Source organism: Toxorhynchites rutilus, chromosome 1, assembly GCF_029784135.1.
Source record: "Toxorhynchites rutilus septentrionalis strain SRP chromosome 1, ASM2978413v1, whole genome shotgun sequence".
Taxonomy (NCBI): Eukaryota; Metazoa; Arthropoda; class Insecta; order Diptera; family Culicidae; genus Toxorhynchites; species Toxorhynchites rutilus.
This window is the reverse complement of record NC_073744.1, coordinates 171,614,356-171,641,705: the sequence shown is the minus strand read 5'-3', so window position 1 is coordinate 171,641,705 and position 27,350 is coordinate 171,614,356. Positions and strand designations below refer to the sequence as shown.

The 27,350-nt window shown below is 38.9% G+C and overlaps 1 protein-coding gene across 7 annotated transcripts in view; it reads left to right on the top strand.

Moving 5' to 3' along the window:
- LOC129776345 (forkhead box protein K2-like) overlaps positions 1-27,350 on the top strand; it is a 51,642-nt gene that overhangs the window by 15,338 nt on the left and 8,954 nt on the right. For 4 of the 7 annotated variants that reach the window (XM_055782212.1, XM_055782131.1, XM_055781966.1 and 1 more), the window contains 3 exons: positions 13,667-14,619; positions 14,685-15,434; positions 15,500-15,813. In XM_055782212.1, the coding sequence (XP_055638187.1) occupies positions 13,760-14,619; positions 14,685-15,434; positions 15,500-15,813 (1,924 nt within the window). In that variant the 5' untranslated portion in view covers positions 13,667-13,759. Of the gene's footprint in view, positions 1-2,397; positions 2,632-8,658; positions 8,810-13,666; positions 14,620-14,684; positions 15,435-15,499; positions 15,814-27,350 lie in introns of those variants that run through there. The other 3 variants (XM_055782450.1, XM_055782365.1, XM_055782290.1) reach the window with 3 other exon arrangements.

Sequence of the window (27,350 nt, the reverse complement as noted above, 5' to 3'; positions counted from 1 at the left end):
GACTTAACCAATTTTATTGAATGAAAATTATGTTTGTGAAATTTTTAACGATATCGAAACCTTAGAGGACCTTGTATTCTGCAGCAGTTTGCAATATATGACACGAAACAACTATCCGTTAGACTTTATTAAATTATTACAGTATCCTTATAAAAATATACCACAAATATTGAAAGGGGGTGAGAGTGGTCTTTAAAAATATAAGAGTAACTCTTATATTTTAAACACCACATGATGTTCGCATGATTCCGCGAGCCGCAAAAAAAAAGAAAGATGGTGTCCAAGACACAACCGCATTGTTAACGCAGCACTACTACATTATAAAAGGCGAGAAACAAACATTATAAAAATTCAAGAATGAAAATCTTTTTAGTACAAACATCTGATGGCACTGGCAAAAGCCGATGCATGAATACTTCCACTGAATGAGGGGCGCGAACGTTTCGCAATACAAGAAAACGCCAATTTGTGTAGATTTTCAAATTAACTCTAAGAATTAACATGCCCTGTTGATTGCTCGCTGTCTAGAGTCACACTGAACTTACTGAATATCCAAATAGTTTTTTTTTTAGAAATGTAATTATGTTTCTAATACTCCCGAAAAGAACACGCTGCATATAGACGCCGTTTTTAACTCGGATAGTGGATTAATTAATAGTGGAATAATGATCGGAAAAATGACCAATAAGCTATTCACGATTCATCCGCCATCCTGCTAGCGACCAGATGGCAGCGGCAAATGATAAAACATAATTTACAAAAAATTCTACCTTAAAAAAACTATGAGACAGACGTTCAACATTTTGGTCAAAGAATGAAATGTAGGAAATTATTCATTTGCTCATCTTTCAATGTATGGATGACTTGTTGGTTACTGAGTGTTCAGTTTTGTTTTCCAAATTGGCATTCTTAAGACTAGCGACGAATGAACTGAGAAAGTCTGAGAATCTGAGAAAGTCTCTATAAATCAAAACATCATAATTACTTGGGATATTATAAAAGAATGCATATAAGAATTTTAAAAATAATTTCTTAATCAGAAAATTTAGTGCCACCAACCTGAAAAAAAAACCGATGAGTTCGCGCGGGTTTTGTATAAGCAGTTGAAGATGGGTGACTCATGATTCATTCATGTTCTCATTAAAAGATCGCTAAAATCTCAAGAGATTCATATCCTTATTGCCAATTCACGTAGCGCGCCCAGTATGCCCCGCGAATATTGTTCTCGCGCTAGACACAGTGCGGCCCGAGATGATTACATATTTGTTTCTCCACCTCTATTATCTATTCGATAACGCATAGAATCAACAATTCGTACGTGTGATTCGATCATTTACAACTAATCACAACATAACGTTATGAAAACCGATGCGGTATATTCTATTTAATAATACTCTTCTGCTTTGCTTCTGTCCGTTATGGGCAAGCTTTGCACTATGTTTGCTTCGCGCATATTCTGAGATCGTACTCTGAGGCGAAAAATTTGACTATCAGTTCAACACGATAGTTAAATAGAAACTAAGGTTGACCAGGGCGAGCACAATATTTATGCAGCTTTCACGGCCATTTGACGACATGCATTAACCGCTGATTAATTTTGACTTCGATGGACTTTCAAGCTTATTTAAATAGTTTTGTTATTTAATTCATATTCATAGATTTTTATGATTTCAATAATTTGCTTCCAATGCAGTTTTTAAGCTATAGAAAATATGGTACTTTCGTATTAGTGTCACCGGAGCCGAAATACACTCGCTAACACTCGGTCGGACCTAACTAAAGGATCGTCTCCTATGTTTCAAACTAACCGGGCAATCGATGGTACGCAGGTTTGTTTGCTTCCGACAGCTGGTCGGCGTCGCCGTTTATCATATTATTACAGGTTGAGCACATCGTTAATTTCGAGAAATTACAAAATTGGGTCGACCACGGACAATATAAAAACAAACGAATGTCAATAATACGAGGCAATTCATGCAAAATCAAGGAACACTGCAATGAAGAAAAACAACCAAGCCTACTTATTACTCTTATATCGCACAATTCCATAGAATCGTTGGAAAGTTTTCACACGTCACTCCCTATTGCTGCAAGTGCGCTAACATATTCCTTCGGACCAATGCAAGAGCAGCAGCAGTCGCGATCGCGAGTTAAATAAATTTCCAAAGTAACGCATCGCCGTTTGGAATGTGGTGTGTTGAGTCGCGAATCGTATCGCATCTGTGTGTTTTCATTATTCCTCTTTATTTTTGCAACTTATAGCAAAAGCCGGTTCATCGCGTCAGCGCGGCAGCGATTTGTCTCTCGACGAATGTCGTTCGCATGTGACGCGACGGCCGCGTTGGTTATAACTCCGGTTCCAACAGAGAGATGTGCTCCGCTCGAATCCATGTGTAATCCCAGCCTACTTTGCTCTGGCTGTTAGATATGTCATAACGTAACAACTTTTGGTTTTTTTTTATGAATAAAGCTAATGCTGAGCATCCGGCTAAAGAAACGGGTCGTCCTTGAGTGTTAACGGGCGGTGTGTGCGACACGATCAAAATTCGGCGCTATTCGTTCTCGAGGATATTAACAGCACAGCGAGATCTAAAATTAAGTGAATCTGTGGTGTTGTGACCGTCATTCATCGTAAGTGGTTGCAAATGTTTGTCTCACTTGAATCCAGCCTTTGATTTGAATCCTACTCAATCGCCACAATCAATGATAGTGTCTGTTGGCGCACCGCTGCTTGCTCTCCGACGAAAGTAGAACGCAACGCTGTGTGACACAGTGGTGGCTATGGCTATGACGTTTCTGCTTATTACTGCGCAAAAGTAATCAAGTGTATGGGTATGAATGAACGCGAGTTATCAACGCACCGACAGCATGGATGTCATTTCGCAAGTTTCGAAGTTGTGGTTTTAAATGATCAGTTTACTATTACAACAGTTTTAAACCAATTATCAAGAATCACTTAGCATCCTGATGGATATGTGCTTCCTAGACTCAAAATGACTTCTGAAAAATACCCCGGCATTCGGTATAGCTCAATCCTTACAATCAGAGAAGAGATTAGAGCTGAGAAAATTGCTTTACGAAGTGGGAGGTTGAGTTGGCAGGGGATGCTCTCAAGCTCCACAAATCTCCAGAATCATATGGGATTTCCCCAGTGATATTACTGGAATGCAATGATGTTACTGTTCTCCTATTGACTGAGATGTTTAGGATTAGCATGTCACTAAATGGCTACATTCCTAGTAAATGGTGAGAAGTCCGAGTTACACAGCTTATTAGGTAGTTTTAGAATCTTGCAGGGAGCTGTAGGGAATAAAATTTGATGAAAAAATATATCTTCATATGTAATATAGACAAACAAATTGTGAAAGTAATGTTTTCATTAAATAGTTGAGATTTGTCTACATGCGCAGAACAACTTTAGACGTACGACTACCTCGTTTATAAGAAGAGTTAAAGTAGATTCCTCTCAATTCTCTCTCTCACTCCTCTTATTCTCTCACTCTTACTCTTATTCTCTCTCCCCTCTTATTCTCTCATACTTTCTTTTTCTCCTACTCCTAGTTTCCTAGTTTCTCTTTTCTACTATTTCCTTCTCTTCTACTTTCGTTCTCTCTCTCATTTACTATTTCTCTTATTTTTCTTCATATTTTTTTCTCTCCTTCCTACACTTTTCCTTCACTCCCACTTTTTCTTTAATTCCTACTCTCTTTCCTATTATTTTTCATGTATTCTTTCTCTTTCTTCTATTATTTCTCTTTCTCTTCTATTCTTTCTCTCCGATTCTTTTTCTCTTTTTTTCTCTTTCATATTTTTCTCTCCGTTCATTCTATCTCTCTCCATTTTTTTCTCTCTACTACTTTTTTCTTTCTCTTATTCTCTTTCTTTATCTCTCTTTCTCTCCTAATTTTTCTCTTTCTCCTACTCGCACCCTTTCTCTCTTTTTCTCCTTCTCCTACTCTCACCCTCTCTCTCTTTTTCTCTTTCTCCTACTCTTAACCTCTCTCTTTTTCTCCTTTTTCCTACTCTCACCCTCTCTCTCTTTTTCTCCTTTCTCTGTTTTTCTCACTTTTTTCTACTCTCTTTTTCTCTCTTTCTCCTACTCTCGTTCTTTCTCTCCTACACTCTCTTTTTCTCTCTATCCTACTCTCGTTTTCTCTGTCTTCAACTCTTCCTCTCTCTCTCCTCTTTCTTTCTCTTCCTCGCTCTCTCTTCCTCCCTATCTCCTCTCTCTTTCTCCCTCTCTCTTTCTTTCTTCCTCTCTCCTTTCTCTTCTCTCTTTCTCCCTCTCTTCTCTCTCTCTTTCTCCCTCTCTTCTCTCTCTCTTTCTCTTCCTCCTTCTCTTATCTCTCTTCTCTCTCTCTTTCTCTTCCTCCCTCTCTTCTCTCTCTTCTCTTTCTCTTCCTCCCTCTCTTCTTTCTCTTCTCTCTCTCTTTCTCTTCCTCCCTCTCTTCTCTCTCTTCTCTCTCTCTTTCTCTTCCTCCCTCTCTTCTCTCTCTCTTTCTCTTCCTCCCTCTCTTCTCTCTCTCTTTCTCTTCCTCCCTCTCTTCTCTCTCTCTTTCTCTTCCTCCCTCTCTTCTCTCTCTCTTTCTCTTCCTCCCTCTCTTCTCTCTCTCTTTCTCTTCCTCCCTCTCTTCTCTCTCTCTTTCTCTTCCTCCCTCTCTTCTCTCTCTCTTTCTCTTCCTCCCTCTCTTCTCTCTCTCTTTCTCTTCCTCCCTCTCTTCTCACTCTCTTTCTCTTCCTCCCTCTCTTCTCTCTCTCTTTCTCTTCCTCCCTCTCTTCTCTCTATCTTTCTCTTCCTCCCTCTCTTCTCTCTCTCTTTCTCTTCCTCCCTCTCTTCTCTCTCTTTCTCTTCCTCTCTCTCTTCTCTCTCTTCTCTCTCTCTTTCTCTACCTCTCTCTCTTCTCTCTCTCTTTCTCTACCTCCCTCTCTTCTCTCTCTTCTCTCTCTTCTCTCTCTCTTTCTCTTCCTCCCTCTCTTCTCTCTCTTCTCTCTCTCTTTCTCTTCCTCCCTCTCTTCTCTCTCTCTTTCTCTTCCTCCCTCTCTTCTCTCTCTTCTCTCTCTCTTTCTCTTCCTCCCTCTCTTCTCTCTCTTCTCTCTCTCTGTCTCTTCCTCCCTCCTATCTATTCTTCCTCTTTTTCCTTCTCTCTCCTCTTTGCTTTTTCCTTCTCTCTTTCTCTATCTTTCTCTCTCTTCTCTCGTTCTCTATCTTTCTCTCTCTTCTCTCGTTCTCTATCTTTCTCTTCTCTCTTTCTCTATCTTTCTCTCTCTTCTCTATCTCTGTCCTTTTCTCTCTCTCTTTCTCCTTCTATTTCTCTCTTTTCCTTTCGCACTCAATAAAAATAAATATCTCTGCTCTCTCTTTCTTCTTTCTCTGTCTTTTTCTCTTTCTCATTTACTCTCTTCTCTCTCTTTTTCTTTCTCTTCTCACTCTCTCTTTCTCTCTCTTTTTCTTTCTCTTCTCCCTCTCTCTTTCTCTCTCTCTCGCTCTCTCTCTCGTTTCTATCTCTTTTCTTCTTTTCTCTCGCTCGAGAAGAGATTTTTTTTTTATTAATTGCGAAATGCAAAGAGAGAAATAGATGAAGAACTATTTCTCTCTTTGCATTTCGCAATCAATAAAAAATAAATATCTCTTCTCTTCCGTGCAGGTTCCTTTCCGAAGTTTACAATCGTCATTTTCAGAACCTTTGTTTTAAACATCAGAGGGTGGGTGCTGAACAACTCGAGAACTAATCAAACAAATGGAATCAAACTTAGCATATAGAAGTATTAGGGATCGATAAACGTTTCTATGGGGGTTCGACACACCTACCTCTTCTCTAAGGGCAAGGGGGCTGCTATACAAATGAAACACAAACTTCTGCATATCTCGAGAACTAATCAAGCAAATGGAGCCATTTGGGATGTGAAGATTTTTGGGTACGAGAAATGTTTCTATGATGGTATGACATCCCTTCCTCATCTGGAAAGGAGAGGGGTCCCTTGAAAATAATGCACATATTTAAACCAAGCATATTCCAACCAAACATGACAAATGAAAATTTTCGGAAAACTCTGAAGGAAAAATCGAAAAATTCTATTCGAATGTGTTCTACAATTACATATTTACATGCGTTGTAAGTCCATTTGATGTTTGCGGTAACGAAATTGATCTTCGTTCGAAAGTGGAAATGGATTTTCCAATTCCAATCAAACATGACAAATGAAAATTTTCGGAAAACTCTGAGGGAAAATTCTAAAAATTCAATTCGAATGTGTTCCACAATTAGTGCTCCCGTGGCCGAGTGGTTAGCGTCATAACTAACATGCCGGGTGTTCGGGTTCGATTCCCGTTCTGGTCGGGGGAATTTTTCGTCAAAGAAATTTCCTCCGACTTGCACTGTGATCACGCGTATTCTAGAGCTTGCCACTCAGAATGCATTCAAGGCGTGTTATTTGGCATAGAAATCTCAACTAAGTACTAATAAAAATGACGCAATACTACGTTGAGACGGCGAAGTTCCTCTAGGAACGTTAGTGCCATTGAAGAAGAAGAAGTGTTCCACAATTACATATTCACAAGCGTTGTGAGTCCATTTGATGTTTGCGGTAACGAAATTGATCTTCGTTCGAAAGTGGAAATGGATTTTAATGTGATAAAACGCACTCCTATATCGTCTTCTATCTATATAAATAAAAAATAATCGTCGAATGTGTTGATAAGACCAAAACTCGAGAAAGAAATTGCCCGATTTAGGGCTGTCTTCATTCTATCATATATTTTTATATATCAAACATTTATTCCATGTAACGGAGAAACATGTTATTTGTGTCTGAAAATAATCTGATATTATAATGAAGAGTTTTGGTAGAAGCACTGGGAAATTTATAGTAAAAGGTAATTTTAAAGGGTAGATTAGAAGATCAATCAATGAACAGCTCTGCGATTCGAATGATGAACGTGCGCTTAGTAAGAAAACGTGGATGTGATAACGAAAAATAAATTTTGGGCGGGACGAAGTTTGCCGGGTCAGCTAGTTTGAGAAAAAATGGTTTTCTTTATTGTGATAGATACACGTAGAAATATTTTCAATCAACTGATGCAAAAATTTATCCAATCTAACAAGGAATAATCGAGTCATAAGCGTTTGAAATCTTTCATAATTTGTGACATGTTTAGTTTTTAGATTTTCGTTGTACAATCTATAAATTCCTGCTAAACGTAGTCCTTCGTTAAAATTGGACGTTGTTTGCAAACAAATTTCAATAAAATTTAAAGGAGACTGTAAAGCGGTCCAGGTTGTTCCGGTTGTTCTCTATGGGCACGAAGCATGGACGATGCTTGAAGAGGACTCACAAGCGCTTGGAGTTTTCGAACGCCGAGTGCTCAGAACAATATACGGTGGTGTACAGGAAAGCGGAGTATGGAGAAGGAGAATGAACCACGAACTGGCGCAACTCTACGGCGAACCCAGCATCCAGAAAGTCGCCAAGGCTGGACGAGTGCGATGGGCAGGGCATGTTGCAAGATTGCCGGACAGCAGCCCTGCAAAGATGGTGTTCGCATCGAATCCGGTAGGAACAAGAAGGAGAGGAGCCCAGCGAGCGAGGTGGTTGGACCAGTTGGAGCAGGACTTGGCAAGAATCGGTGCAGCCGGGAGTTGGAGAACTGCAGCCATGGATCGGGACTATTGGCGAAAAATTGTGAAGAAGATCTAATCTCTCTGGGATGTAGTATCATTATAAATAAATAAATAAAAAAGCGGTTCAGGAAATTGCACCACCTTTTCATCACTGAGAATGGGTGCATCCCATTCTCAGTGATTCGCACGGCACGTATGTCGGATGCCAAAATTGAGAGCAAATCAAGAGAGAATAGAAAGCGAATTGAACTGTTGGCCGATGAACAGTCGTCGTGTGTGTGTAGATCGATGCTACCCAGTACTGATTAACCGGACAGTCAATAGTTGACCGACTGGATAGTTTGAATGCAATCGGGAAGTCTATGAAACTTTTTTATCGGCCGATACTGAATCAGTGTAGTGTGCGTATATGCATATCGCTCCATACTGATTAAGTCGTTCGACCAATCTATCGGCCGACAAAAGTCCGCAGTCTGCGGGGGCTCTTACACTCCTCTCCCTGTGCACAATTCTCATTAATCAGCAAGTCGACCAAAATCCGCAACAGCTGAAAATAATATCAAACAGAACCACTGCTTTCATACATAGAATCGTATACGATAACACAACGATAAAAGCCATGAATTGTAGGCCATCGGAACGTTTTACGGGAGAAAATAACACGAACCTATTAGCAGCAGCAGCAGCGCCCAGATTAGCTAATGTTTATGCCAACAAATAAGTTAAGTGTAAACAATCATTCGCCTGGAGACTGAGAGGAGAAGAGAGCGAGAACGAGAGTGAAAGAGCGAATGAATAACATAAATAAATCGCAATAATAAAACTCTTCCCCGACACACACGCACACATTCGCGCGCACTCTGGACACTTTCTGTTTGTGTGCTGCAATAAAGAACCTGTCGAGCAAGTAAAAGAGAAAGGACGTGCAGAATGGGGTGGAATGGCTGTGCAACAATCGCCGCACCAGGTGGCGGTGGAGAGGAAAAAACAAACATAAACACAATCGCACTCTTTTTTTTGTACTATTCTGTGCTCTCTCATCGCCTGTCTTTCCCAACAACAACTCGCAATCGCACGGTATTAGTTGACTGCGTGATTCAATCGGAGTAGACGGCGATAGCGATGGTAGTAGGCTGCTTTTTTCATTGAAGGTGTTGTGATTTCTTGTCTTGGGATTAAATATACGACCGGTAAGATTATAATTACACACTCTGTGTGTAAGGATATTTTGATTCTGTGTTTACCTCCTCAGTGCAGGCGATAATTTGAAAAGTTTGTAGAACAACGTTTTAATAGAGGAGGGAGTGTACGGTAATACAGCCATCGTAGTGTTTTGTGATTGCTGTATTACGTTATTCAGGCAATATTGAACATGTCGTGTGGAACAACTGGCCTGCTTCGGATGTTTATTTTATTGAGTCGTTATTGCGAGTGGCGCGCTGCTACTGCACAGAATCGATCCCGAGCAGCCATAACCAACACCAAGATACCTACGAGACAGCAGTGCGCTACGGCTAGCGTTGCCCGGTAAAGCGGTAAAGCCTTTAAGGCGCGTCCACATTATGCCGAATGATGCCGATCGGCCTGTAACAGGCGGTACATTCGGTTCTTTATGTAATGTGGACGCCCCATCGGGTGCACGAAGCCGAAGTCCTATCGGTTGCACGAACCTACGAAGCACAATTTCATCAACGCTAATTTACTTCGTTTTGTTTTGGTTCGACTTTCTCGAACCGGACCCACTTGTTTCGGGTTGGGTTCGGTTTGTTTCGAGTCGGTTTTCGGCACGTCGGCAAGCCCGGGCGGTACGTCCACATTTAGTTCTCTCGGCGTTATGTGGACGCGTCTTATAATTGAACGAAGGGGATACGAAAATATCCACACTTGTCTACGGTGATGGGGGGCATGAGTATTGACAATATCCACGTGGATATATTGACTGAATATTTTAGAATAAATTTTCAGTAACATGTAGCAACCTTGCGCACATTGTCCTATTAGGAAAAGATGTTCCCCTCGAGTTTTTAAATATCACTTGTCACTCTGACAAGTTAGCGTTTGCATACATCCGTTAGGTTAAGCGATTGTAAACTTCCGTCGTTGCGTGTTCTCGACCATTCTCGATTCGACTTCCACAGAGTCAAGAACAAAGTTTATTTTAATGTAAAACGTTTTTATAACGCCTCCGAACGCTGCGTACAATACCATAACCACGAATAAATGTCCAGAGGATAATATTTATATTTGTCATAATGAAAATGTATGACATAGTTTCAATGCAGCTTTCACTCCTGATCCAAAAGCCGCTTTGTTTGTATCTTTCGAGAGTTTCCAAAAATAGATAGCTTTTGCGGAATGAGAGATGAACAACAATATCTTCCGTTGGTGCATTAATCGTGTATCTGATGAAGTGTTCTTCACTGAAAAGTACTTTTCCATTGATTTTTTTTAATCTGCTTCCATTTCACAAAAATCATGTAGACCATCGTTGAAATCATTAATTGTTGGACTGGTTATCTACCCATTCTACTACCCAAACTTGCCTTATGTTCTGCAGAAGCTTGGACAATTTGAAATATACCGATTATATGTAAATATATAAGGGGAATGTCCAAAACACGACCGCATTGGTCAACCTTCTGAAGTGGTTTTGCACTAGGGATTAAGGCCACCCGCTAGCTGGAGCGAGACTGTGTTTTTGAAATCGCGGCATATTTCTACTAGGATTGGGCGATCTTGGAACGATTTTCAGAAGATCGATCGTTTCCATTCTGATTTCCGATTTTATGGATCGATTTTTTGCACCCGAAAAAATCGTGAAAATCGATCTTTTTTTTTTAGTTTTTTTCGATCTTAGAAAAACTTTTCATAGATTTGTTTTCAGTGTACATCGGTTGTGATTTCACCAAAGACCACTCAACAAATTCTATCAACATAATGTTACCATTTCTTCTATGTTTCATTTTCTTACAAGTTCTGACAGGGTAGCGCGACGTACTGCAACCAGTGACTCATACGATCACTGAACTGGAGTGTGACATCATTTCCAGTCGGAAGGAAGTTTTATGGAACTGGTGCTAAACCAAAATTTCAAATATTTTAATAAAAAAATAAAATTAATAAATTGAAAAATGGTTTTCGATTTTCCAAAGATCGATTCTCTGGTAAAGTTTTAAACAGTGAATTGATTCTTACGCTGTTTTGAGGATCGATTCGTTATGATCGATCTTTTTATGAAGATCGTCCAATCCTAGTCGTAAATCTAGGAGAAGCAGTTTAAGCACGGTTACAAGTTCTGTTTACACCACATTCATATCATTCATATATCATATTCAATAGGAAGACAGTCAAAATGTGTTTTATGCAAAATAATTGTAAATGTTGCAAATGACTCGACTAATGGCGGGTTTACATTAGGGAGATCTTTAGCTATAGATGGAATTATTCACGCGCAAAAAAAAATGTAAACGGGTGAGAATATATATGATACACTTCTTCGAGTATATATAACCACTATGATTAGAATAAATTCAGGCATATGTAAACACTGGTGAATTTCTCACTGGCTAGAAATCACTAAAGTTGGATGCAGTTCCAACTTTAGAGTGATTTCCTAAAATTCATCGAAAATATGAATATATTTATTATATAAGTTCGCGCTAGTATAAACGGTCGATGCGATTTCTATAAATCTCGTCATACTTCTTCACATGAATATATCCCTAGTCTAAACCCACCGTAATTCCGGGTTTATACGATCTAGGGCGCCTTTAGAGGTACTGAGACTGAGAGGGCGTTGTCCATGATTTTCACACCAAAAAGTTTTTCTTAAATCAGCACATCGAGACGATCAGATGTAGGTTAGAGGTGTTTAAATGTTTTTGAATAAATGTATCGTATAGTAATCTGTTCCAAGCTCAGATATGGATTTTATCATTGAAAATCAAGGCAACTCTAATGCAGTTTGGTAGAAAGTAAAGAGCGATAGAAATATCTTCCCGAGCAACTTTTGAGAAAAAAAAATCAGAGAACAGAAAATAACTGCGAGCCAATTTTCTTTTATATTTTTACAAAGAAAATCATTTGATTAAAGATTCCAATCGTAATAAAACTAGATGAACATACTGGCGTGAGTTAGATGGTAATTCTACCTTACGAACACTTGGTAAGACGCTCAATATAAAACGGAAGATAATGATTTGGAAATTAAAAAGTATTTTAAATGTTCTGGAATAGCCTTGGCCGAAATGGTTATTTTGTTTGTTATAAAAATGAAATGAAATAAGATAATAAAAATACATGATTAATTTAAGTCATTTTATTACAAAAAATGCATATAACAAAAGTACAATGTGTCCTAAATATTCAAATAAATATAGCATACAGCGGAATAGGTACATCCAGGTTATCCGGCTTGACGATTCGACTTCAGCAGAGAACGTTGATAAAAACCGGATGTCGGATGTATTCATTGCAGAACGAAAATAAAATAATGAATGAAAAGCAAAAAAAACTCACCAGTTGTATGATCTAGTTCAGGGGTTTTCAAACGGTGCTCCGCGGGAAATTTGTGCTCCGAGAAGTTATAGCAAATGCTCCCACTTGAAAACCCACCTTGAAAAAAAATAATCTTCAATTCAATTTCACTAGGAATATAGTGATTTATTTTGTTTTCTCTGGGTTAGAAGTCGTGTGACTGATACGCGTAGCCAAAATAGAGTTGTCCTAAGTTGAGTAATGTCAATACAGATAGAATTTGTTTTATTGATGAAAACATGCCGGTGCTCCATCATATATTTTTGCTATAAAAAGTGCTCTGCCATAAAAAAAATCTGAAAACCCCTGATCTAGTTGTTTTGCTGTGAGATGACAGTTTATCGGAGAAGAAAAAATAATCACCAGTGATGCCATCGTGGTATTTCGAATAACTATTTATTAATCCTCGGCCACACATGTGTAATGGAGGAGAAAACTATCAATGGCAAAGTGGTATTTATCAACATACTCAGCTGATCTCTAATTATCAATCCGAATAACCAGGATGTACCGATTCCACTGTATGGTGGTTATATTTATTTGTAGATTTCAAACACATTTTTTACTATTTGTAATGAAATGACTAAAATGAATCATGTTTTTTCCTTTTCATATTTCATTCCATTTTATTAATCAACCAATACACGATACCTCGATGCCGATCCCTTGCACATGTTGGGGAGAAAGTGGCGTAAAATTGTTCGACGAATGTTTATAAAGATCGATAAATCTATTGCAAGACGGCAGTATTTTTGATCGTTTGTTGTCAGTATGTGTGCGATTCGCATATAACACCCACGTCACGACACGTCACGTCACGTCGATTATTCTCCTATGCAATTCTTATGGAAGCATTCACATACACCAGCAACAGCAAGTTCGCCGTCGGAAAGATAAGTCCAAGAGAATAGTTGACAGAACGGTGACGGGATGCTGTATGTCTAGCGCACTATATTCGACCCAGACAGGCAAAGCGGAATTTGGGAACAAACAGTTGAAAAATATTCGATTAGTTGATGAACGATTAATTTCAAAAATCGGACATCACTAGCTACGGTAAACATTTTTCGTCCTACGTACGTGTACTGCCTGCCTGCCTGCCGTCGTGCGATGTCCGTCAGTGTTTTGGATGCCATTCCTCCTGTTTGTATGGAATGGAATTATTTGTACAAATAATGTGAGAGTGAGACAAAGTCTCGTGGTGCCATGCAGTTGCAAAGCGATTTTATTATGATCTCTTCACGGCTATTGATAGCAGCAGCAGCAGCAGCAGCGTGTAGAATTTGTTATTGGAAAAAGTGTATCTTATGCTGAACGGCGTTGGTGTCGCGCATAACAAGAACTACTTACAAAACGGTGTTTGTTTCTAATAATAGTTCACACCGGTTTCTACAAGCTTAAGGTCGATTTTTCAGTCAGATGAAACATGTGACTCAGTTGGTAGATTTGTTTTGCTCCTGAAACCCACTGTCAAAATTTGTTTTAACTAAAGTATTCTTTCTGCATTACAGTTTCAGATCATGTGAAGAGTTTGACTCACCCGCAAAAACAATCTTGAGTCACCAAAAGTTAAATCAAACAACAACACCTCATCGTGTCGAGTAATGTCCAGCGGTACAACCAAGTTTCATATGCCACAGCCTATTGGGAAAGCGGAAATCCAGAAGGAGCACCAATCAGCGACGGTAGGAAGCACCACCGGCGGTGGTGGCAGCAGTGCCAACGTAGTCAAAGTGTACCAGAACCAGTTCCAGTACATCGTCGCCAAGGGAACAACAAACAGCGAGAGCAATGGTGGTGCCACTGGGGCAGTGAATAGTTTTGCTACTACTCCGACGGATTATGTTTCTAGCAGTGGCCCGGCGGCAGAGATGGCGGACGTGAGCAACGGCGAGGTAAAGGTCGTTATCAAGCAGACCGAGCAGGAATCGCTCGAGCAACAGGAGCAGAGTATTATCGCGGCGTTATACCAGCAGCAGCAACAGAACCAATCGAAAAATGGCAACAGCCGGATGTCCGCTCATAGAGATTCACCGGCTTCGTCACCATCACCACCACCACCTTCCTCAGCCGGGACAATGCATGCGGCGGGTCAGAAAATGAGCAACGGATCCAATGCGGGGAAAATGAACGCACCTGCTGCTGCAACCGCCCAGGCGGCGGTGGGAAACTCCGCTGGCGGAAACGCATCCAACACGGCTAATTTTCACAACTTCATCGGGCGTCTCATCAGCAAGGATAACATGCTGCTGATAAGTGAGGACATTATCGAAGTGGGACGAAATTCCACCAAATCGCAGGTGGATTTTCACGTGGGAAAGAACAGTTTTGTCTCGCGGAAACATTTCATCATCCAGCACGACATGAACGATGACTTTAATCTGTTCTGCCTCAGCAAGAACGGGGTGTTTATCGATAACGTTTTCCACCGAAAATGTGCAGAACCGTATAAGTTGCCAAAGGTGTAAGTATAAAGCGCGCCGGCTTCTCCTCTCTCCGATTGGCATGTGTTATCTTTGCTTCTTTCAGTTGTAACATTCGATTTCCCAGTACAAATATCAAGATCCAGTTTGAGAATCTGGTCGATCAAGCGAACAACGGAGGCATTTCCATCGACCTGAACCAGCACACACCGGTTAAGGTGGGAACGGGAGCAGGAGGTACCAGTGCGGTTGCGACCGCTGCCATTGCGGGCAGCGCATCCTCTGGTAACAAATCACCTTCGCCAAACATAATCTACTCGCCGCTGAAGATTTCCATCCCGGAGCAAAGTGGAGCTGGCAGCTCAAATCTCTCGGTGGACGTTCGAGGCGGTGGGGGACTAGGTGGCTCGGGCAGAGATGCCAACATACAAATCAGTGGAAGTGGCTATCCGTCTCCGACGGGAACGATAAGTGCGGCTAATAGTTGTCCCACAAGTCCACGGCAAAACGTGCATGAATTTCCCCAATACAGTCACAGTAGTCATAGTAGCAACAACAACAATAACTATACCGTACGTATCACCACCCACCCAACGGGCAGAACCACGCAGCATTTCACAACCATATTTTTATGTTTTCAGGAATTTCAAGCGCCCGCATCTCAGTCCATGTCAGACAGTGACAAACCACCGTACAGTTACGCACAGCTAATAGTTCAAGCGATATCCGCTTCGCCGGAAAAGCAGCTCACGCTGTCGGGCATATATTCGTTTATTTCGAAGAACTATCCCTACTACAGGACGGGAGCCAACAAGGGATGGCAAAACTCAATTCGTCACAATCTCAGTTTGAATCGGTACTGTTTGACAATCATTTATATGACTCTCCAACATTTTAATTGACTCCCTCCGTTTTTTGCAGCTACTTTATCAAGGTGCCACGATCGCAGGACGAACCGGGCAAGGGTAGCTTCTGGCGGATAGATCCCTCCAGCGAGCTGAAGCTGATCGATCAGAGCTACCGGAAGAGGCGCCAGCGGGGCTCGCAGTGCTTCCGGACGCCGTTCGGGATGCCCCGCTCGGCACCGGTGTCGCCAAGCTACATGGACAACTCGCGCGAAAGTTCACCCGTCAACGAGGAGCTGCTGCTGTCGGCACCCGGATCGCCGGGCCAGAACAATAGCGGAGGCGGCGGCAGCGGCAGCGTGACCGGCTACGGCGCCAATAATCACGATGGTGAGTAGAATTTAGGCTCTGGAGAAAATTATCTATAGTTCTGTGTGATCCTTCTTTTGTTTACAATTCATTTACCTCTTCGTTTGATTGACATGTAACGTTGACATGCTGACGAATTCTGGGTTAACTCGACTGGCCATTGGCAGCAATATCTCAGATTGCAGGGAAACGTTGTGAGTGTGAAGAGATTGGTCATTTAACACATTGACTGTCATTGTTGAATCTCCACAAGTTCCCCACAGGCCATTTTTCTTCCACCACAAGAGGGTCTTCTGAGCTTAGTAGAGGCGTGCGATCCAGCTCATCATGATGAACAGCTCAGATCATCTAAAAGAAATGTTCTTTATGGACAGCTCTTCAGCTCAGTTGTCAGTGTCGACGTCTGGTGGCGACTTTCAATTTGGGTCCCAAACTCGATAGTGTAATCTTTATCAGATTAGAAGACACGAAGCCAGCTTCAAAATGTGAAAATTTAAATGAAATTTTTCACATAATGTTATTAAATTACTTGAAACGCGTATTCCTGACTCTTGTTTAATCATTTGTCTATACATTTCCGACATTTTTACTGATACTTTTCATTAAAATATAAATTCAATTTTTTATGAGATTTTTTAACCGCCTGCAAACAAAGTGTTTTTCATTGAAATAGAAATGTTTTTTTTGCGAGCTGTTCCGTGTCAACTCACTTCAAAGAGTCGATTCTTCGGAACAGCTCATGAGCGGATAGCACATCTCTAGAGCTTAGCGGTAGCCGAATTCACCGGTGAACTCATGGTCTAATGGGAACTAACTTCTGAGTTTACCGGTGTACTCATGGCAGTCAATGTGTTAAGTAACTTTGCATACCGTAAACCGGGGGCAAATTGATCACTAATTTCAGAAAAATGTGAATATTTCCGATTTTTTTTGTTAGATTTATACCCAATTATTTTTAAAATCAGTACTGGTGCTAAGCCCACAAAACGTTATGGTAAGTTTTGTTCAAAAAAAATCTTTAAGCGCTAATTTGGAAAATTTTTAGCGGAAAATTTCAAAATGTAGCTTCGGGGTGAAATTGACCAATCTATGTTTTTCAGGATTTTCTAGTTTCATATGCACAAAAATGTATAGAAAATCAATTATTTCTTCACCTACGGCCATTTTAATGATAATTCAAGCGTTTGAGGTGACGAAAATTTGATTCAATCCACCTGAAGGTGTCGTCATGCCTTTCCATAACTCGATTTAAACACTGATCTGCAGGTCATCCGGAGACCATTCGGGTTATCCTAATGTGGAAAAACTCTTGAAATGGTCACCAATGAGCTAGTTTTGATAAACCAAGACGTTCGATATGTCGCATGATGGGATCCGGTTCTGGTCATTCGTGATGCTTTTTTGTTAAATAGTTTTTTTCTCACTTGTTTGAATAGTAATTACAAGTATTTGATTACTTATTCAACTCATCAAGTATTGGATAGAAGTGAATTAATATGTTTAGCGTGTATAAATATTTTCGTCAAAGAAATTTCCTCCGACTTGCACTGTGATCACGCGTATTCTAGAGCTTGCCACTCAGAATGCATTCAAGGCGTGTTATTTGGCATACAAATCTCAACTAAGTACTAATAAAAATGACGCAAGTAATACTACGTTGAGACGGCGAAGTTCCTCTAAGAACGTTAGTGTCGCAGGTCGCAGGATCGCCATGTGGACACCCAGTAGTTTCTTTCGGTTATATGAAAAGACTTTCACGTACGCGTTCATACTGAGTCCGCCCAACTGGGTCAGACTCCCTTTTATTCAATTCGTTTATTTCTTACAACTAGCTACAACCTAAATTCTATTATTATGCGTGGTCAGGTGAATTGTAGTAAAACACATAACACATGTGTCCGAAAAGATGTCAACCGGAATCGAAAGCATAAATAGGAAACGTTTGCGCATTTGCGCAAGCATGTGTTTGTCATTAAATTCACGCTAGCGAAGCTAGCGAAGAAGTGCAAAAGTAAACAAAGGAAGTTAATGGTCAGCGCGTCATATTATGCAATAAATAACCATCGGAACCTTGGCCTGAATTTACGACATGGTTCGCATGTTTATTTTGGTTGCACAGCGTGACGCACTTGCTAGAATTTTGTTGCCATAAGGGCATGTGTATCGGGTTGTAGGTGGTCCAGTGATCCTGTTACACCTTCCCTCTTTTTGAGAATGATGTAATCTAATGGAATCATTCGTGTTCAGTAAATTTCGCCTAGAATTCGTCTGACCTTACAATTATTCTGGTTTTTGTATGTATAAACATGTTTGTTTAATATTTGGAATATGTACATTTTTTTTTGTATTCGAGTTAATTAACTAACTAATTACTAACTTGGTAAACTGTTGTAGTATACAATACAACATAGGTATTTGAATAGGTAATATTATAAACTCGTGATCGTCTGGGAATTTAATTTAGTTATGCATTCCCTTCCCCCTAATGGAGATGGGTTGCTCATTAGTTGCATTTTATTATGCGATTTTTATGTATAGTCTGTTTGTTTTTAGTTTTAATGTCTACAATTGTGACATTGGGATGCTCAATTGATATTATTTGGAATGGTCCAAGGTATATTTTATCTAGTTTTCTTCTGTTCTCATTCGTTAACAGGACTGAATCTCCTATTTTTATTTGTATTGGTTTGGCAAGTTCACTTTGTTTATCTGTACGCTTCTTTTTTATTTTATCAATTAACTCTTTAGTAGTCTTTGCTGTAACTTTTAGTTTGAACTGTAGCTCTTTGTGGTAGTCTTCGAGATTGTATATTGGTTCTATATGTGTAGGATTTTGGATATTGAAGGGTAGTATGGCGTTTCTGCCAAAAACGAGTTCGAAAGGTGTGTAGGAAAAGTCTGTGTGAGGAGTCGTGTTGTAACAGAATGTGTAGTAAGGCAGCCAGTCATCCCAATCACTTTGTGTAGGGTTGACAAATTGTCTTACGTATTCATTCAGACAACGGTGATTCCTTTCTAGTCCTCCTATGGATTGGGGGTGATAGGGTGTCGAAAAATTTTGTTTTATCTGTAATAGTCTAGATATGTTCTCGAATAATTCATTCTTGTATTCGGTTCCTTGATCTGTTTGGATAACAGAAGGAGTGCCGTAAACAAGGATGCAGTTTTCGACGAAAGCTCTTGCTATTGTAGATGCTTGTTTGTCGGAGGTTGGTTTTATTATTACATATTTGGAAAGGTTACATTGGATAGTTAGGGCGTATCTGTTTCCGGAATTTGATTTATTGAAGGGGCCAATCGTGTCCATGGATATATGGTCGAAGGGTTTTTGAGGGGTTTTGGTTTGTATATAATTTTCGTTAGATGTCGTTAAGTATTTGTTCTGTTTGCACTGTATGCAATTTCTGACGTAATCATAAATTTCTTGTTTCATTTTTGTCCACGAATAGAGTCTACTGAGTTTTTTGTATAGTCGGCTGGCACCAACGTGTCCGCCTATTGGTGTGTTGTGAAATTTTTTTAGGATACTTAGTTTTTCTTCACTGCTTTCTATCACACGCTTGGGTGTGTAGAGCACTATTTGCAAGTCTTTTAGTGAGTCGTTACAAGTCTTCTTGAAGAGTTGAACGCTGCATAATTGGAATATTGCGCTCGATAACGCTAGAGCTATCACGCTTATTCTCAGTTTCTTGGTCATATTTTCAATTTTTTGTAATAAGTTTCCTAGGGATTTTTCGTCATTGCTTGCAATTTCAGTGTATGTCGACATTTTTTTTCTATATCCTGTTTTGTTTGTTATTGCGCATTTTATTATTTCAGTTTCATTTTCACAAGTGATTTCATTACTTTCAAATGCGCGTCCGCATTGAAGTTTGGGTAGACTCTCCCATTCTCTAGGTTCGACTGCCTCGTACACTTTAAGTTGATCAGACTCGGTGTTGTCGAGTGCAGTGAAATTCGCTTTTTCGGGGTTATTTTCAATTCTTTGTGTTTTCCTAGTCATGGCTCTAGTTTGCATGGCCATCACTGTTTTCAGTGTTTCAGAGTCAATTTTTATTCTTGATAGGGCATCAGCCGTTACATTTAGTTTTCCTTGTAAGTATTTTACGTCGAAATTAAATTCCTCTAGATCCAGCCTCATTCTAGTGAGTTTTGATGAGGGGTCTTTCATAGAAAATAGGTAAACTAAAGGTCTATGATCTGTCTTCACAGTGAATTTTCTACCATAAAGATAGGGTCTAAAATACGTTATTGCCCAGTGAATTGCAGTCAATTCCTGTTCAATCGTTGATTTATTTGCCTCACCTTTCGTGAAGGCTTTGCTCGCATAGGCTATTGGAAGTTCTATTCCGTCTTGTTCTTGGGTTAATACTGCGCCACATGCCACTTGCGAGGCGTCAGTTATTAGTTTGAATTCTCGTGTAAAATCAGGAAATTGAAGTAACGTTGGTGAAATGAGTTCATTCTTTAATTTATTAAATGCTATTTGACATTCGGGGGTCCAGTCAAATTTTACGTTTTTTCTTAGCAGTTTGTTCAATGGGTGTGCTATTTCTGCGAAATTCGGTATAAACCTTCGATAATAATTACAGAAGGCTACAAAACGCCTGACTTCATCGGGAGTCGAAGGTGTGGGGTAATTTAATATTGCTGAAAATTTTGTTTGGTCGGGCTGTATGCCGACAGCTGAAATATTGTGTCCTAGGTATGTCACGTCGGGTCTAAAAAATAAGCACTTTTGGGGATTTAATTTTAGGTTATACTTTTGTAGTTGTTGAAATACATTTTCTAAATTGTTGAGGTGATGAGTTACAGAACATCCAACAACGATTATGTCGTCAATATAAAGAAATGCACATTGGGGAGGTAGTCCGCTGAGAGCTATGGACATCATTCTCTGGAAACTGTTTGGGGATATATTAAGGCCGAAAGGTAACCTAGTGAATTCGTAGTGGCCGTTAGACGTTGAAAATGCTGTGTATTTTTTTGATTTGTCGTCAAGTTCTATTTAGTGAAAACCTGACATTAAATCTAATGTGGAAAAGTATTTTGCTCTACCTAAATTATCAAGGATTTCGTCTATTCTTGGAAGTGGAAATTTATCTGGTGTAATTTTTTTGTTTAGTTGGCGGAAATCAACCACCAATCGCCATTTCTTATCTTGGTTGTTAGATTTTTTGGGAACCAGTAATATTGGTGAGTTATATGGTGAGATGGAATGTTGAATTATTTTATTATCGAGCATGTGATTAATTTGTTTATTTATTTCTGTTGTTTGGGCTTCAGGTGTTCTGTAATTTTTTATATATACTGGAGTTTTGTCTTCTAAACATATTTTTTGCTTGTAGAAATTGTTTGTTGTTAATGTATCTTTTTCCAAAGCGAAAATGTCGTTATAAGTTGTACAAAGTTTGATAAGTTTAGTTTTCGCATTGTCTGGTGTGTTTTCCAGTTTTAATTCTTTGAGTAGTTGGGTAATTCTATTCGGAGAATCCTGATTTATTGTTGTGTTAAGTTGATTAATGGAGTATTCGCTTAAAGGTATTGCTAGTGGTTTGAAATCTGTTGGTATTGTTGTTTCACTTGTATTAGTGTTTATGAGATTAATATATGATGAATTTTTAGAGATTATTGAGTTTGCGCAGAATAGGCCTGGTTTAATTTCTTGTGCTATTATGACGGTATCCTCTTCTATGTTCGGTAAGAAAAATTGTTTTATTAACTGACATCTTGGTGGGATAACGTAATTATTATCCCAGTTATCTTGAATTGGTATCTCTATCTGCGTATTATCATAAAAGAATGTCATTAGCCATGTTTTCAGACATAGGTTACATTCAAATTTGGTTAGAAAGTCTCTACCTAAGATGCCATCAGCTTTTATTGGAAATTTATTGCTGACGATTTGGAATTGATGTGGAATTTCTATGTCATTGAATATAATGTTTGTGCATGTGCTTGCAATTGTTTCTATTTTTCCTTCTGTAACTCCGTTAATAATGCATTTATTGTTGGTGTCTATTATTTGCTTTCCGTTAATTGGGTCTTCTTTGATTATAGAGATGTCCGCACCTGTGTCGATTATTAATGTGCATGGTCTTTTAGTCATTTGCATTTTTAGGGTGACGAACATTGAACAAGTTACGTCACATTTGTAAATGTTTAACATCGGTTTCCTAACTGTTGGTTTCCCTCCAATGACATAACCGGCTCGGACTGGAGGTCGTCCGTCGGAATTTCTTCGTTTCCCGTCAATCGGATGTATTGTACCGGACGGTTAAAATTAGCATTGTGTTGGTTGTTGTGATATCGCTGCGTGTTATTATTTGTAAATTGACCTCGAACTTGGTTCTGTCGGCCCTGGTTGTTATTATTTCTTTGAGGAAAAGTTGAGTTGTTGAAAAATTGTGCGTTTCTGCGTTGTTGATTATTAAAGCTGTGTTGGTTTCTACCTCTGTTGGTAGAATTAAATGGATAACGCTGATAATTGCCCCTGTTAGCAGGGTGGTTGAAATTGTTATTGTATCGATTTGTGTTTCTGTTAATTTGCGAATAGGAGAGAATGTTAACGTTCGAACTTGTGGAATTTTCTTCCAGTGCTTTTGTTGTTGCATCTGAAAATGAGTTGAAAGTACCCGCTCTGATGATTAGAGAGGTTTTTTCGTTTTTCAGTCCGTTAGCTAGGCTTTTTATTCCTTCCTTTGTTGCCAATGATTTAGCAACCTGTGTTGGAACTTCAATTCCGATGTACGCATTTTCTAATTTGTTGACCAGTATTTCGAGATCTTGGCAAAAATTTTCTATATTACCATTTTGTCTCAGACCGGTCATTTTTGCTATTATTTGAGCGGGGGGTGTGGATTTAATTGTCGATTTAAGGGTTTGAATGATTTCTTCCAAAGAAGATGGTGTGTCGGGGAAGGCATTTCTAGCTCTTCCTTCGAGTTTTGTTAAAATAACTGTTATGATAGTCGTTTTATTGTCATTTGTTTCTAGTGTTTTTACTAGGTTCAGTGCGTCCAAAAATGATTTTAGTTTGTCGATTGTTCCGTCAAATTGAGGGACTATGGAGGAAGTGAGTTTAATAGTTTCTGGAAGGTTTGCCATTTTTGATTTTATTTTGTTCAATCCTACTGTAAATAAAACCGCTAGTCCAATCTCTTTTAGGCTACGTCTTTTATACTGTTTATTACTAGTTATAGTTTCTCTAATATTTTGGATAGCTTCTTTAGCTGTTGATATGTAGTGGGTGCAGTCCGATCCCTTAATAGTATTTATATTTAGTTTTAAAATTCGTTTTACTTCGGCATATAATTGCTCTGCTTCTTGTAGTTTAGCCCTCAATGTAGTTTTTCTAAGATTTTTTACTATTTCTTGTTGGATCGTCTTGTTGATTGTTTGTAGTTTTTGGACGTTTTTATGTAACTTAGCTGTAGTTTGATCCATCTGGTTTTATACTAGGTCGGACGCCGCTTGCATTTTACGTGCCGCCTCCACAGCTTGAGCTGTTACCCATGTTTTGTAGGCTTTAAAAAGTTTCATGAGCGTTGTTATGATAATTACGCCTAGAAGAATACAAAGGATTGTTCCTTGGTATTCGTGCATTTGACCATGATTTTCTAAGTGGTTTAATATTTGGACCTGAGGGTCTCCTGTATTTGCTACAGTTTTAGAGCTAAAAAGACCCATGCTGGTCTCAAAACACATTGGGCAACAACTATCAAAAATCTATGTATTTATTTCGTTTTTTTTTTTTTTTTTTTTTTTTTTTTTTTATTAAGAACTGCTTATATATATAATGATTTCAGGAGCTCACCCGCCTTGCTTTTCCATCCGGCACCTCTGCATGTGATGGCTGCTTCCTGTCTGACTTAGTTGATTTCCTTCTATGTTGACGAGGGGGTAACACTTAGCGATGCTGTGGTGAAGTAACGCTACTGCTGCAGGTGGTACCAGTACGATTGCAAGTACCAACGGAATCACTGTATTGCGGGAACGCCTCTTTAAATGGGAATGCCTTGCTGACCGTTGAGGCTACCCAGTGGTGTGTTTTAGCGTCATGCCCTCGCGCACCTGTTTTGCTGCTTTCAATATCGATTCGCTGATTCTGTCATGCGTCTCATTTATCAGCACTCACAAATCACAAATCACTCTCTTTTTTTTTCACCAGCACCAGCTAAAATAATTTTTTTGTCTTTTTGTCTCGCGCTGGGCCCCGACGGCTCGGTGGTTCTGATGTAAGGATAGGTTTGTTCAGTTAATGACTCTTTAAGGATTAGAGCACTTGCAGTTCAACGTAAACATCGATCGTGAATCAAACTTCTCAGCAGACAACGATGGCACAAACAAATGAGCTTCTCCAACCGACTCCGTGCAGGAATCATTTTCCTTCAACATGCTTTCCACTTTGCTGTATATGCTCGACAGCATGTCTTTATTGTTCAATCAATCCGGAACAAGCGATTCATTGTCGGAATTTTCTTCTTCTTTCACTACAATCTTTGACCAACGTCTATCACTCACTTTATTCTTTCGAGAGAAATAAATTTGTAGATCACTGTTTGCACCTTAATTTGCTTAATTGGTTTCTGTTCAGTCGCACAACAACACTTTCCGGCTCACCCTTAGTACCGCACAGATCACACTAGTCCTGGTCTCGGTCGCCATGTCGCAGGTCGCAGGATCGCCATGTGGACACCCAGTAGTTTCTTTCGGTTATATGAAAAGACTTTCACGTACGCGTTCATACTGAGTCCGCCCAACTGGGTCAGACTCCCTTTTATTCAATTCGTTTATTTCTTACAACTAGCTACAACCTAAATTCTATTATTATGCGTGGTCAGGTGAATTGTAGTAAAACACATAACACATGTGTCCGAAAAGATGTCAACCGGAATCGAAAGCATAAATAGGAAACGTTTGCGCATTTGCGCAAGCATGTGTTTGTCATTAAATTCACGCTAGCGAAGCTAGCGAAGAAGTGCAAAAGTAAACAAAGGAAGTTAATGGTCAGCGCGTCATATTATGCAATAAATAACCATCGGAACCTTGGCCTGAATTTACGACATGGTTCGCATGTTTATTTTGGTTGCACAGCGTGACGCACTTGCTAGAATTTTGTTGCCATAAGGGCATGTGTATCGGGTTGTAGGTGGTCCAGTGATCCTGTTACATTAGTGCCATTGAAGAAGAAGAAGAAGTGTATAAATATTGTTTTGATGTGTTGAAAATATTTTTTTACCATAGTGGAAACGAAAATGCTATTCAGAAAAATGTTAATTTTCATGCAATTTAATAAGAGATTCGTTGAGATCCATTAACAAAAAGAACCTTCAGATGATTATTGAACATATCAGATTAAAAAAGTTTAAAATGAAATTGCTTAATACCTCTGAAAATTTGGGTTTGTTTTCAGTAATACGTTTAATCAATTTCACCCTGGTAATCAATTTGCCATCGGATGACGGTACTTGAAATATTTAAAAAAAATTAGACTACTTTTTGAAAGGGGTCAAAGGTTTTTTTTTAAGTTTCACAAAAATTATCAAAAAAAAAAAATGGTCAAAAGATAAAATGTAGGAAATTCTTTATTTTTTTTAAATTAAACAAATTGTTTTCAAAAATTGCACTGAAAAAAAATATTTCAAAAAATGAAATTCATTTTTTCTCAAAAACGTAGTTTTGAAAAATTTATCAAAACATTTTTTATGAATAGTCCTTACAATTTCCAACAAGTCACCCATACATTGGAAAATGGGCACTTTTACAGTTTTCTAACAAAAAAAAATGTCATGTTTTCATAGAAAAAAAACAACTTATCCCTAATTTTGTTTGAAGTCAAGATAGGTTAAGATAAGAACTTTTGTTGAAGACGTCAATTTCGCCGAGGCCATTGAGACTTTTCAGTGAAGTCTTTTTTTATGCAATTCGCCAAGACTGATCTAGAATTCTTAGGAGTGCTTGTTTCACCAAAAGATCATTTTCAATTGAGAAACTGCTAATCGTAAAGTCTAGTCAGTAGAGGTGTGCAAATCAGCTCATCATGATGAACAGCTCTGATCATATCAGCTCATCTAAATGAGCTGTTCTTTATGAACAGCTCTTCAGCTCAGTTGTCAGTGCCGACTTTCAGTTTGGGTCCCAAACTCGATAGCCACGAAGCCAGTTTGAAAATGTTAAAATTCAAATGAAATTTTTCACACCATATTATTAATTACTTGAAACACGTATTCCAGACTATTATTTACAACAGACTCGGCGAGTACAACATTTCCGACATTTTTACTGAGGCTTTACATTACAATAGAAAGTTTTCTTCAAAAAAAAAAAAATCTTATGAGATTTTTGCAACGCCTGCAAACAAAGTGTTTTTCATTGAAATAGAATACTCATTTGATACACAGAAGTTAATTTTCATTAATAATTTGAATTTTAAAAACGTGTTCATTCTGCCTGAGAGCCAATTATTATTTTTGGCGCCCCCTAAACTGGTAAACAAAGCTCAATGCCGTCAACGCGAATATAACAGTTGAAAAGACGAGGGACAAATGAAACTAAACTGATGTCTTAACACGAAGAGCTAGAGACGGTCAGTTCATTTGAATCTTACAGCTCACACACTCTCTTCAATTCTACAGCTCTTTTCTCTCCTTCATCATCATCAAAGTGAGCTGAAGAGCTGTTTGATTTTTTTTGCGAGCTGTTCCGCGTCAACTCACTTCAAAGAGTCGATTCTTCGGAACAGCTCATGAGCGGATGGCACATCTCTACTAGTCAGAGTGGAGAATGATAGACAAATATTTGATAATAAATAAAGGTGATAAATTCTCGAAATTGAAGGTTTATATTTAGCCCAAAAAAATCTTCATAAATTTCAATTACGAAAAATTATTTGAATTTGTTCATCCATATCGAAAAAGTGCCAAAAACAGGATTTTTACAGTGCTTTACAAAATATACTGTAATTCTGCAAATATCACAGCAAGTTCTAATGTTTGCAGGCAAATTTTCAGCCTAGTGTATTCCCTCAACATCTGTAAACGTTTCATATTGATACGTTCAGTGGTTTTTTTTTTGTAGCTGATTATTCAAAGTTTGGATTAAATTAATCGCAAATCGTACCAGAAGTACAAAATCCTACACGACTCTCAGAACGAACGATTCGTAACTTTCGTTTTCATGCGTCTGTAGGTACAAATCGTCGGTGTTAAGTCAGAGGGGACCAAGTCGCAAAATTGAAAATTTCGAGTTATTGATTACCTTTTGTTAAGCATTATGGAAACTACATACCACATTTATCAGATTTGGAAAATCTCGCATACAGCAGGAATAACGGATCGAAATTGTTATGATTGATGAACGAAAATATATTTATGCCTGTAATAGATAGCAGGGACTGTTATGCTGAACGCAATCAAATGTTTACGCAGACCTTCTCACTCTAATCTTCATAACAGAATGGCACACTTTGACTCACAACTGTTATTCCATTGAGAAATATTTCGAAATTGTTCAGTCATAGTGAACTAAATCTAAAAAAAGCTCCATTTGATTCAGTC